The sequence below is a fragment of the Pyxicephalus adspersus genome, chromosome 9, assembly GCF_032062135.1.
Source record: "Pyxicephalus adspersus chromosome 9, UCB_Pads_2.0, whole genome shotgun sequence".
Taxonomy (NCBI): Eukaryota; Metazoa; Chordata; class Amphibia; order Anura; family Pyxicephalidae; genus Pyxicephalus; species Pyxicephalus adspersus.
In genome coordinates, this window is record NC_092866.1 from 34,477,391 (window position 1) to 34,491,664 (window position 14,274).

At 37.7% G+C, this 14,274-nt stretch overlaps 1 protein-coding gene across 1 annotated transcript in view; it reads left to right on the forward strand.

Moving 5' to 3' along the window:
* Nucleotides 1-3,110: 3,110 nt before the first annotated feature.
* The window catches only part of NAALADL1 (N-acetylated alpha-linked acidic dipeptidase like 1), a 29,022-nt gene continuing 17,858 nt past the window's right edge, over nucleotides 3,111-14,274 (forward strand). Inside the window, exons 1-4 of the mRNA XM_072421361.1 lie at nucleotides 3,111-3,377; nucleotides 6,390-6,562; nucleotides 11,638-11,759; nucleotides 12,625-12,744. Coding sequence (XP_072277462.1) covers nucleotides 3,187-3,377; nucleotides 6,390-6,562; nucleotides 11,638-11,759; nucleotides 12,625-12,744 — 606 coding nt within the window. The 5' untranslated portion in view covers nucleotides 3,111-3,186. The remainder of the gene's footprint in view (nucleotides 3,378-6,389; nucleotides 6,563-11,637; nucleotides 11,760-12,624; nucleotides 12,745-14,274) is intronic.

Sequence of the window (14,274 nt, forward strand, 5' to 3'; positions counted from 1 at the left end):
CCAACGTGACCTTGCCTGTTTAAATAAAAGTGCTTTGGGCCCTGATTATGGATGGTCTGATCAGTGTATAAGGAATTTGGGATATCCGTTGAAGGTGGGGAGGGGTTGGCAGGGCAATAAATATCAATGTGCACTCTGGATTTAAGGGATGCTGAACAGATACATCTATGGGGAGAATAAAGTTGGTGCAATAAATTCATCTACAATGGGAGACGTACCATTTACAATCAGATGAGGGTTGCAGGAGAAAACAATTGCATACACAGGGCTGAGGCTGAATGGGAGACGTACCTGTAGGAGAGATAACTGGAGATTAGTTGCAGGCAGTTGAAGAAGGTGAATTCATCAGTGATATTAGTAGAGGATGATTATGATAATTATAATGGAATTCCCTGGATTATTTCTTATTGCACTTATAATTTTGGCAGTTAGGATTTGGGCATGTGACTAGGGTTCCAACGTGACCTTGCCTGCTGTTTAAAGTGCTTGATAGACTTGGATATCGATATGCTTACTTCCTGGAGAGTGTTGTTCACTTGGTTGGCTGTTGTTAAGGGGTTTCTCTTCACCATGGAAATGATTCTGCAATCATCCACCACTGTTGTCTTCCGTGAACACACAGGTCTTTTGGGGTTGCTGAGTTCACCAGTGCTTTGTTTCTTTCTCATGATGTACCAAACTGTAGATTTTGCCACTTTGCAATTTCTCGGATGGGTTTTTTTCTGTTTTTGCAGCTTAAGGATGGCTTGTTTCACCTGCATGGAGAGCTCCTTTGACCGCATGTTGTCTGTTCACAGCAAAATCTTCCACATACAAGCAACCCCCCTCAAATCAACTCCAGGCATTGTATCTGCCTAATTGATAATGACATAATGAAAGAATTGCCCACACCAACTCATAGAATAGCCTTTGAGTCAATTGTCCAATTACTTTTGAGCCTCTGAAATGAAGTGATTGTGTAAAAAAACAAGCTTTAGATCCTCACATTTTTATGCAATCTTTTTGTTTAACCCAATGAATTAAAGCTGAAAGTTTGCAGTTCAACTGCATCTGAGTTGTTTCATTTAAAACTTATTGTGGTAATGTACAGAACCAAAATTAGAAAAAAGTTGTCTCTGTCCAAATATTTATGGATCTAACTAAAAAAAATAGAGAGTTGTACAAGCAGCAGTTGGTAGTGAAGCTGTGGAGGACATGGAGTACACTCAAATATGATGCAATTTCAATATCAGAGCACATACTTATCATTCATGATGATGTTATCAGATACATGCTTAATGATATTGCAGCTTAAAACCAATTTGCCAACCAGCAACCAACCAGGCCTTAATAATTATAAAAGGAGCTTAAACTAACTGCCTGGTACATCAGGGACTGCACCATCAGCACAATTTTCAACCAATGCTGAGCATTTAGCTGGCACACAAGCTGATTGCACATGTCCTGTCTGTAGACATTAAAATACATGACTAAATGCTGTGTGAATGAAAAAGGGAAAGTCATTGCACTGCTGGGGTGAGGCTGGCCTCACTGTGGCCTCACCGTACCGTGGGTTGAGGCTGTGCACTTGTACAACGCCGTGTTTCAGTTTGTTTTATGTATTTCTTGTGCTTCCCACCAGCACTGCTATAAAGGCACTAGATAACTTTAACAGTGTGGCAGTGTGCACAGTCCCCAGGCTCACCTGTGGCTATCCTTCCTATGTTACCTAAACTTTGAAGTGCTAACTTTCAGTACAGCCCTGTGGTCAGGGGGAGCTGCAGATTAAGCAGAATTGTTTGTTCAGTCTTCTGAAAATCGGCAGGGGAGACATCAGGGGTCTGATTGAACTCATATGTTTCATAAAAATACCCTTTTACTCCTCTCCAATGTTATCACATATGGGGCTGGTTTGCCCACTTGTGAGAGCAATAATGTCAAACTAAAAAAATAAATAAATAAAACTAAAAGCACTACCTTCAACTTGCCAGTAATGCCATTGTAAAACACATAATAATGATTTACATGCCAGAATGAGAGAAAGAAGATATATGATTCTGAGGCCATTAGAATTAGCTTTAGCTATAGATGTTTTTTTTTAATTTGCTATTGCTTTTTATTCTACAGGTTTTCTGCTTTCTGAAAATGTTTAAAGAGTGTGGGAATCTCTAAAACCTAAAGTGTAAGTTTTGACATATGTGTAAAAAATTTAACAAAAAGCCCCAGCCCCCAAGTCGTTAAAATACATTCCCCTCTTTAAACCAGGGATTGCTTAAAATATTGTGTATTGAGTAAAAATGGGCGATAACTAGGTACAGTAAAGAACTTACATGTTGAAGAACAACTCTTAGGCAAATTATGTTTGATTCTCATGAGCAAATCTATATTTAAATGGCTAAAAACTACTGTGATTAAAAGGTGGGAATGTTGAAAAGATAATTGATTAAAAAAAATATGTCAATGTTTGTGAAATCTTGTAGAATTATTGATAAATGCACTTTTGTGTTTTTATAAAACATTATTTTTTACAAACATTATAAAGAGAAAATGCAAATGGGAAAATCATATTTAGTCTTGTTGATTTGTTTTGTCTTAGTTTTCTTGCTGTATTTTGTTTTTTTCTGTTACACTTTGGCTGTCCTTAATGTTTCAGTTCAATGTCATCAACAATTTTCTAAATAAATAACCAATTACAACTCATATGCAGGCTGGTTAAATTGTAATCTCACAGATCAAAGGTAGTTTATTCTTGTATGTAAGTAACAAAGAGACAGTTCTGAAAATCTTAATGTAATGGTTATATAGCACAGTTTTTACAATCAATTATAAAAAAGGTCACTCACTGATACCAAGCATCATACATCCGTTGGTATGTACACAGTATCAACTCTATAACATTTCACCAGGTTCAAAGCCATACCTAATAAAATTTAACAATGTCCTTCAATAAATACTGTGATAATTGTATCCTATTCTACTAGACTTACGATAGGGCAAAGGACAAATTTTTGGTCATTAAGACTGACAAATATTTTATAGCATAGAAATGATAATGTGTAACCTAAACTATCATCGAGGGTGCTGAAGACCGTACTCTGTAATCTAGAGGCGGATAAGGAAACAAGGTCACAGAGATATTGTACTTTATAAAATGCCCTGAACACTCAAGGTGTTCTTTCCTTAGTTACTTTGGATCATCAACGAACCATGAACCTGTGGAAGATCATAGGTGGTATAGTCGGTACAGGTGTAACACTGGCCATTGGATTACTTATTGGGCATTTTGGAATTTCAAAAACTCCATCCTGGGCCAAAGACCTTTCTCAAGATGTAGATGAAAAGTTTATCAGTGAGTTCATGAAGGAAGTCAGTAACAAAAACATAGAAAATAATCTGAGGTGAGTGCAAAATTGTTCACAAATAAAATAACAGTGACAAAGGTTTACAGTTTTATGAATTTTTTGTCTGTCCGAGTCCCTGAGAGAGATATCCCTCTCTTTTTTTAGTTGATGTGTCAGATAAAACCAGATCCCCTCATCAGAACCCAAACAATCTGTAATTTTTGTTCTGTTCTGTTTCTAAGATGAGGAGGTCTGATTTTGAGCCTCCCCCTCTCTATCCAAAACCTGTTAGAATTTAGGTGTAAAGTACATATCTAGCCAAAACCTTTGGATAACATCAGCTTTTTATTGTTATTTGGAACTTCGTGTGAGAGATTTTCTGCTCTGCTGAAATTTTAACAGTTAGGAAATGTCCACCAGCAAAACAGAAAAATAAAATTACCTTTCCTAAGTAGTCAGATTTTTATTTTAGTTTTTATCCTTTGTTGCAGGTATTCCTCATCTTCCTGTCTAAGAATTGCTTTAGCATATTAAATGCCAGCATTTAATTTATCATGCTACATTTAATCATGCTAAAAAATGTATCTCTTTGAAAACAATGGACATACTGAAAAAATTACAGAATTCCATTGTGCTCTTAGTTTCCTGTTTGGGCTGACAAAACCAAGCCGTGTTGTCAGCTCTGCCTCTATATCTCTCTGTCCCACTCCACATGCATACATCATTTTTTTTTGCCAGAAAAACAGTGTTTCCGCATTGACTTCCCAAAAGCCTTCCTGCACTGTATATAGGTCCTTACAGTCCTTACAGTGATTGTACATTAGTGTCCCACAGATGTCTGTAGAGTTCCATTAAAATAATAATGAGTCTTGTGGCACTTGAAGTAAATGGACAGCTGAAAAGCAAAAATCAGATTTGGTATCTTAGGTCTATGAAAGGGGCAATTGCACTTTGTTTTAGAGGATTTTCATTCCTAATGCAGAAGACTTTTTCTGATAAGATAAGATTGGGATTTGCTGCATGAGCAAGTTAACTAAGATAAGATAAGATAAAAGCAGCATATAACTTTACCAACAAACTGTTTATGAATTTAATCTTTAAAGGGAAAGTATGATGTATTTTCAGTGAGCACATACTATATATTGTTAATGTTTTTTTTTATTTAATGTGACCTTTACGTTTTACATGCTCTTTTTCATGTCACTCTGTTTCTTAATATATTTCCAACCAACTGCTGTTTTCTCGTGCTTAGGATAGAGTGGGAAAGGGTTAAAAACTTTTGTTAATGTTCACTTAGGCAACAGGACAGGAAAGCATAAAAAAACTGTGGACCAGGCAGCTTTTGCTGGTGCTTAACATTTTATTAGTGTAGAAGGGCTAAAGTGGGCTAAAAGCCCTGTCAAGGTTTTATAGGTATCTGTGTTCCTGTTTTACTTCCTTTCCTGTTTAATATTTTTAATCTGAAGAATTACATTTCCAGAAGGAAGGAAAATTTGCCTGTTGGTGGTGCAGACAGCAAGTAAATTTCCTTACCTATCCAGTTCAGTAGTTCTAGGGATAGACCTTTGCCCTATCCACATTTCACAGAACCAATAAAAATTATAGAAAATTATAGTAGGTCATTTATACAATTTTCTAGGTTGTTGGTGCCTATATAGCAGCAAATTAGTGATAAATACCTAAAAAGGGGGAGTGATGCTGAAATATTGATGAAATTCACCTTGATCAACTCAATTTTGCTTGAGGAATGTACTGTATGGTGAGAGGACCAACTTGCAGCTTTGGACATTGTGTACATGGAGACATTGGCATGCTGTACCATTTGCTAGCATATTTTCTGTATTATTAAAGTCTATAGAAGAATAAGAAAGGTTCTATCCCTTTTTTTAGCCTCCATGACATTATTACAAGGGCTGCAAAGATCTATTTTTGACATCCGAAATGAGGAGTCTAAAGTATTTGCCAGTCTCCGTGACCATTGACCAATTAGAAGCAGAGGACATGTTAGTACAGGGGTAACAGGGCAAATTTTTCTATTGTTCCCAAGGCTCAGTCTTCTACAGTTGTTACCTGTTTCACTTCTTGCCTCTGCCTAGAAATATACCTGGTTCTCACACTCTCCTCTTCCTCTATGCTCAGCTAGTCTTCCTAAATCATTTTTACTATCTTCTGTTTATTCAAAGTTCTCATTTGTCACTGCTAACAGCACACAAAAAAAAAAAAATACCAAAACCCCAGCTCATTTGTATTGTGCCTGTGCAAGCCTGTAGTACGATGACTCCCTAAACAGTTTTGGGACTCCACTCAATGTAAACTAAAAGTTTACTTTTCTCCTGTGATATAAACATCATGGCAGCAGAAAAGTAAACTTTAGCAAAATACAGAAGATTTTCTAGCTCACAGCACACTGGCCCTAATTCATCAAGCAGAATCGGATGATCGCTCGCGCATTCGTATTCGCGATCCGAAATCGTACGCCGTCGCGCTATTCAGCAACTGAAAAAGCTCGCGGCCGGAGCCGCGCATCTCCGGCTCCTCCTTAATCGCGCAGCTGAAATCTAATCACCTTAATTGGCAGATTCGCGCCCCCTATTGCTCATTATTATCAAGCCAGGAATCCGGCTGGCAGTGAGGAGGCGAGTGTACGAGCGCACTCGACTCCGGACCGCGGGAAACCGCGGTCGCTGGTCTCGCGTACTTTCGCGCTTCCAGCGAGCGCGGATTTTATTGATGAATCAGGGCCACTGTGTCTATAGCACACTGTATCAGCACATAGCATGTAGGTCATGCTAGAAAAAAGCCCCACACCTAAACCTGAGTCCACAAACTATAACAAGACGGAAGTCACATACAGGGGGAATTAAGATGGATGATCTTTGTAAATCATCAGACGAGAAATGAGGTGGGCTCAAGATGACTGCTACAGCTTCTAATTCTGGTTGTGTGGAAGTTAAAGTGTGTAGGGAAATAGGATTAATTAGTTTCAACATATGAGAGGACTATCTATAAGTGTAAAAAGAAGCCAAGGCTGGATTTCAGTTTTAACCCTCTGTCTCTTCTCCTCAACAGGAAACTCAGTGCATTCCCTCACATGGCCACAACAGCTGGGGATGAAGAATTAGTGAAGTTCATACTCAGTCACTGGAAAAACAGTGATTCTGGTCTTGATGATACTAAGGAGGAACGATATGATGTCTATTTATCCTTTCCTAATGCAGAAAAGCCAAACAACATCCAGATAAGTAAGTAGTATGATCTCTGCAGCCGTTATTTTAGTAATACCTCCATGTAAACAAATTGCATACATATATACATTTCGGTATTTTGTCTCATAAAATTTGTTATAAAATGAGTAGGAACATACATAGGTAATGATTTACAGGCATAGGGAATGATTACAATCTTTGTATTTTTTGTCATCTTTGAGTCATTTCAGGTTTTGTAAATATAAAATGAAGTGGGGGAAGTCTCCTCAAAATGAGGTAACATTTCTGTACCACTCTGCCTTCTCTGCAACCAGTTACAGTACCCTGCATTATTGACAATGGCAAATGGAAAATGTTACTAGAGAATGCATACAATTATTTTATCCAAATGCCATTGCTACTGACATAAACTACTATGCAGTTTACCATATCAACTGCATTGTCCACAAAAGCTATAGTTTTGAAGTTATGTCATAGATGAGATATACATAATTGAGGTCTGAGGGTTTCACTTAAAAAATTGGACTTTTCAGGTCAATAAGTGCAAATTTTAACAATTAAATATAAAAATTTTTTTTTTTAATAGCAATAAAAACATTAACATAAAATGAGCCTGAAAATGTGCAACAAACACTACAAGAAAATTGCTGTCCGGGTTACCCAACAGGGTGTACCCCTTTGATTGGGTAACCCCGACAGGAGTTTTCTTTTAGTGTTTGTTGCACATTTTTAGGTTCTTTTTATGTTAATGTTTTTAATGGTATTTACTAAAGTTATGGTTTTTGATATTCAATTTTAAAAATTTGCACTTATTACATTTGCGAAACGCCATTATCCCCAAGTTTACATGTCCCCCATTAAATGCAAGAAATCTGCTGGAGTGGCAATACTTTTCAAAGTGGGAGTATTATTTACTTTCCATAAATCATTAATAGACCCAGATGGCAAGTACATCATATAACAAGGTACACTAGATAATGTGACAGTGACGTTATGTAATGTCTATGTCCCTAACACTGCCCTACCTTCCTTTTTGGAATTAGTACTTACGCAATTAGCCTCCTTTCCACAGCAATATGTTTTAATGGCAGGAGATTTTATTCTTACACATTCAACCATGCAAAACCGCCTTTCAGCGGACCCATCTTTACATCCCCTCCCTTACTGCTTGCCTTTCAGGGAGCTTTTGTACACTGATGCATAATAAGGCCCTGTGTAATGTATGGAGGGGAGGGTACAGCATCCGGCAGAGCAAATATATACTTTCTATTCTATACCTCATAAAACACATACTCGTTTAGACTATTTTTTTGCCAGCCTACTGACTCTTAAGGGAATGGTTTTCTCTGATATAAGTGTGACTTTTTGGTCAGACCATGCCCCCATTTTTTGTACAGTGAAATTGGGCAATATAGCCCCCTATCCCCCCCCCCCCTGCAAATGTCATTGGCGATTATCTTACGATCTTACATACGATTATCTTTTGAAGTATGGACCTACGAAATAGGCGATTCAGAGAAAAATTCAGAGGTACTTTATGGATAATCTAGATTCAGTGGCACAGACCTCCACATTGTGGGAGGCTCATAAGGCTGTGATAAGGGGGCACTTTATTAAAGAGTACTCCAGACCTAAACTGAACAAAGAGGCACTAAATTTCCAATTGACCTCTGACCTCAGAGATTTTAAACGATCCATGCAGGTCTCCCCCTCTGTCAAACTTCTTAATAAAATTGTTGATGTACGGAACAAAATTAAGGAGGTAGATCTTGATCGCATTGAAAAGGCTATGGTATACTTGCGTCACAGGTTTTATGAAAAGGGGAACAAAGCAGATACTCTGTTGGCTCGTCAACTTAGAGGAGGAGTAGCTTCTGCAGTCCCCCCTACAGTAAGGGATCAGTTAGGTACTCTCCAATATGATCCTGAAGTCATAGCACAGATATTTGGAGATTATTATACTGATCTATACTCTAAAGTTCATGTATTCCAAAGGGCTGGAGGTCAGACGTTACAATCCTGCATAGATACCTATCTTGTGAAGTGCTCTCTTCCCCTGCTGGAGAATGAAATGATCGAAAAACTTAGCCCAATCACACAAGAAGAAATATAGCTAACGATTAAATCCATACCTTCCAATAAAGCACCTGGTCCGGATGGGCTGCTGTATTTATACTAAAAGACATATCAAGAACAACTGCTTCCTCACCTTCACACGCGTTTTAATAGTGTGCTGGAAGGTGAGTCACTCCCGCAATCTACACTTTATTCATATATATCAGTTTTCTTAAAATCAGGTAAAGATCCGACAGATCCAACAAGCTATCGCCCTATAGCTCTACTAAATTCAGATTTAAAGACAGATTTAAAGGCTTTATCTCTTGCAGACAGGCCAGAGACAACACGAGAAGAACAATAGACATAATCGATGCGCTTAATAGGATGGAACAAGAGACACTCTTACTTAGTCTTGACGCTGAAAAAGCGTTTGATCGCCTTAGCTGGCCATTTATTTTTAGTGTTCTCTCTCATATTGGTGTCCGGGGTCCTTTTCTTCAGTCTATACATGGTCTATACAGATGCCCCACAGCGCTGGTTAAGTTTCCTCACTTTACTTCCAGGCCTATTATCATTCATAATGGTAGGGATGCGTATTATTGCCTCTATTATTTGCCCTATGCATAGAGCCATTGGCACAGACTATTAGGCATCACCCAGATATTAAAGAGGTCAATGTTCAGTCGAAATCCTTCAAGATAGCCTTGTATCAGACAATGTACTACTTACCCTCACTAATCCATTATTACACTCCCCTCTCTCCTTATGGTGTTAGACGAATATGGGACTTTCTCTGAATAAAAGTTCAATCAAACAAAAACTGAAGCTTTACCGGGTAATTTGGGTCAGGCACTGATTGTTAGATTACAGGATAATTTCCCATATCGCTGGAAACAGGAAAATATTAAATATCTGGAAGTTCAATTGACCCCTGAAATATCCACAATTATTCCAGGATATTAAATCACTTCTGACCAAATGGTGTACTCTCCGTATATCCTTCTTTGGGAGTATTGCTCTTAATAAAATGTCTGTCCTACCAAAACTGCTCTATCTTTTTAAAACCTTACCGCGTGCAGCCTTGGGGCACATTCAAGTACTTAACTTCATTTGGGATTATAAGCATCATCATAAGCACCATCTTCCCAAATCTGTATTGTGTTCGTTGAAAAATAGGGGAGGTTTAGGGGTACCAGATTTTTATAAATATTTTTTAGCCTCATATCTTCATCAGATTGCTTCATGGACCACAACAGATGGATAGAGATAGAGAAACTTTGGCTTGCCCCTGCACATCCTAACTCGATGTTGTGGGGATCCCTGCACCATATACCTGACTCATCCCTATTGGGACCTATGCAGTTCACTAGACGAATTTGGATTTGTAGTAAAGAAAAGTTCTGTCTTGCCTCTCCCAAATCCTTTCTAACTTCCATTCTATATAACCCCCAAATCCCAGATAGCTTTACTAGGCGTATGATTTTTCCCTGGGTTTCTAAAAGGATTTTCTGTTTTGGACATATTTCTAATCCAGTCACCAGGAAGTTATTGCCCTTTGCGGATCTACAATCCAAATTTGAACTACCTACATCGGCCTTATACAGCTACTTACAAATCTGTAATTTCGCCCAAGCTGTCACTAGAGACATTATCTTTTCACCCCCCAAGTTGATTGAACGTGTAAGCGCAGGTGGTCCATCTTGCAAAGGGCTGATCTTGGAGATTTACCAGATATTAACTACTGAACCTGTGATGCCTTTAGTCAAGCATGCTTATATGACTAAATGGGAGTGGCAGGGTATATGTGGTAAAGCTTAAAATAGTTCCATATGTACATTGTATGTAAATTGTATATAAAATTCTTATGCATTGGTACTTTACTCTAGACAGGCTTCACTCCATAAATCTGTCTTGCAGTAATGTTTGCTGGAGGTGTGATTCTCAAGTAGGCACCCTCTTTCATATTTTTTGGAACTATTCTAAGATAGTGCCTTACTGGAGTGGGGTGAATGCTTTGCTCATTAAAATACTGGAAACCTCTATTAGTTTAGATCCAGTGACCCATTTGCTGAATGCCCTCATTAACGAACATTCTAAACCGAGGAAGGCTCTTTTGGCGCATATTCCTATGGCGGCCAGATGTTTTATCTCGGTACATGGAAATCACCCACTCCGCCCTCTGTTGCCGAATTGAGGACACATGTAGGGGATATTCGGCTGATGGAACATATATCTGCTAGGCTCAATAACAAACTGGAGAAATTTGAGGAAATTTGGGCCCCATGGGAGCAACTGCTACCGGAATTGTTTAGTTGCTCATCTGAACCTTAAATACGCTTGGCTGCACTAGTTGTCTCCTAGTGAGATCTTGGACTTCTTACTGTTCTCGTCTTTTTTTCTTTTTCCTTTCTTTCCTTCTTTCCTTTTTAGTTTTTTTATTTGATTTTTGCAAAGGTGTTTATTTAGGAATGCCTATTTCTTTTACATAACTGTATGTATTTCATGATGTTTGTTTTCATGTTTTGACATCATTCTGTATTTTGCGCCTACCTTTCTCCTATTGTTTAATATATGTTTTATTTGCTTTTTTTTATTTGTGATCCTGCTTTGTTGTATACTTGTTTATGTTAAAAACATTAATAAAAATTTATATAAAAAAAAATTGCACTTATTGGCCTGAAAAATAATTTTTGGAGGGAACCCCTCATACCTCCATTTTGCATTATATTAAAAATGAACAGGGAGGCTAAATCTAAATGGTAGTATGGATGGGATATATGCATTGGACTTCTATTTTCTTTCTTTCCTGCAGGCACCTTACAAAATTACAGCTGCAACAGGGATAGGATATTTAGATAAATGTAAAGTAAAGGTACTTCCAAGGTCAGCCTAGCATCCAGTAAATCCTAATCTTGTAGAGTTCATTTGTCATATGATCCTGCCAAACACCACAAGTTTTAGATGAAAAGGTCCTAATGTACATGTGCTTTGTTATTTGAGTTTTTCTTTCTTATTCTTTCACTTATATTGTGTGTCACTTCTTTTCTTATCAGTTACACCAAGCAATGTTGTAAAGTTTACATCACTGTTAACAGAAGAAGGTTTGACAATTGATCAGAATGACACAGATGTAGTTAAACCGTACGCTGCTTATGCTCCTGCTGGGAATCCAAGGGTAAGACGTTAATTAATATAGTCCCATTAGCCATACAACATTTTATCTAAGAGAGAGGAGCCATCAAACATTTCCTGAACTATGTAACTTTAAAATATCTAGAAAGTAGAACATAGCTGGGGTCTTGCACAATTCAAATTCTTAACCAGCCAACTCATCTGTATACTGTAACATCTATGTTTGTTATATGGCTGGCATACACAGGCACATAATCATACCATATTACTGTACTAATATGTGCAGTATTTAAAGCCTCCTACTGAGTAGAAAATCATTCAGATCTGCTGTTCATGCAGATGTTCCAAAAAATTGGCAATAAAATTACCCCAATATTTTACAGTGCACATCAACACAGTGGGTCTGAGTTTTCAAACTCTCAAAGAGAGAAGAAGATACATTAAAATGGCTGGGTAATTCAGCAAAGGTGGAATGGTAGAAAAAATTCATGTCAGGTTTGTTGGATTGGCCAGGTTAACCCAAGATACTACAGTCCAGATCTACTCCAGTCTTGGAGAGCTTTAAAAATCAGGCCCAGTGTGTTGATGTAAACTGTCACAGTACGTAACAAAAATCTTTGCCTTGTCTATGGAACTGTGTTGACCAATGTGCACCTGTTATGTTTTCTGTTATGTTATTTTGACATTGTATGGCAAATTATGTGTGTATGTTTTGAGCGAGGGAGACAGGAAGTTCTGATGGTTGCCCTGTCCAACTTGTGCTATAGTTTTAGCACCTATGGGTTTAATGAATATCTTTATTGTTATATTCTTTGTTTGAAATTGTTACAAAACCACACTGTTTTTTTTCACAATATACTTTCTGTAAACTACTTTGTTGTACCCATTCTTTTCTATGTATTTTCCAGGGCAAGCTGGTGTATGCCAACCAAGGTAGGCTTAGTGATTTCCAGTATCTCAATGAAACAATTACCTTGGAGGGGACCATTGCTATCGTGCGCTATGGAGGAGTTGGCAGGTCTGCTAAGGTGAGTTAGTATGTGTGAAATAATTGTGAGTTGTGAATGTGTGCAGAACTATAATTAACTATCAAAGAATACATGTGGAATAGACCGAGCTAGATACGTCTGATTTCTTCATTGGCAAATGCTACTTTTGTAGCTGCCATTAAAATACAAAGGCTTTCTAAATATCAGTAGTTCCATGACATTACTCTGTTTTCTGCGACTTGGAAAGTATTGAAATCACAGATATCCAGGCAACTAATATATTTAAATTAAGATCTTCCATAACAGCCACTATTTTTCACATAGTACAGAGTGAAATTACCTGAACATCAGACACGCAATTATGTGAAGGAGCTTCATTTTTTATGTTCTCTGCTCATGATTAGATATTTTATTTGAGCATATATGTACTAGAGATCACATGTCAGCCCCTGTTTTCAGGCAGTGCTTCTTTAACAGTGTTAAAGTTTAATGCAAAACTCTATTTGTAACTTGCAATGTTATGTTTCTTTCTGCATAACATTTCTGCACATATAGATGTGAACAATATTCTAAATATTACTCTGTAATTTAAAGATTAAATAAATAGCCTAATCTGGTAGTCTAGAAATTTACAATTTGTTCACAATTCTTTTTTCTTTTATATTAGCATATTGTAAACTGTGAATGCAAACCCTGATATCTCCTTACCACTGTGTTACTCTATAAATCCTGCTTGTCTTTTAGGTTCTATTCTACTTCCTGGTTAAATGAAGTGTAGCCTCTTTGTGTGGACAAGTCTGTTAGCAGTTGTTATTAATACATATTAAACAGGATTTATACAGCGCCAAAATATTATGCAGTGCTGTACATTAAATAGGAGTTGCAAATGACAGTCAAATACAGACAGTGACACAGGAGGAGGAGAGGACCCTGACCCAAAGAGCTTACAATCTATGAGGTGGGGAAGTGATACACAATAGGAGGGGAGATATGTAGTGGTGAGAAGTAGTGATTTTAAAAGACAGAAGAAGACGTGTAGGCAAGTTTGAAAAAATGGGCCGAAAGTAGGAGCAAGCCGAATAGGACGAGGAAGACTATTTCAGAGAGTCTGGGCAGCTCTAGAAAAGTCTTGGAGCCATGCGTGTGATGAGGTTATGAGTGAGGTAGCCAGTAGTAGGTCATTGAAAAGAGTGAAGAAAGCAGCTGGGGGAGTATTTTTTTTTACCAGGTCAGAAAGGTAAGTGAGACGAGAACTGTGGAGGGATTTGAGGGCAAAGCACAGGAGCTTGGATCTGATTCTAAGGTGAAATGGAAGCTATCAGTTATGCTATGAAATTAAATATCTCCACTAATATTTGGGTACACCCACAAATAATTCCTCCTACAGCAGAAGTTACAATGTTTAATTTCAGAAAAGGTAGCACTAGTTGGTAGTTTACATTATAATGTTGTGATGTAAGAGAGCCAGCCTACATCTTGGCACTGGAAACACAAGAAGGAAAGGGTAGTAGTTGTTATGCCACCACAACTTTATTTTTGTTTTAAAGGTATTGACAAATTTGTAAATTA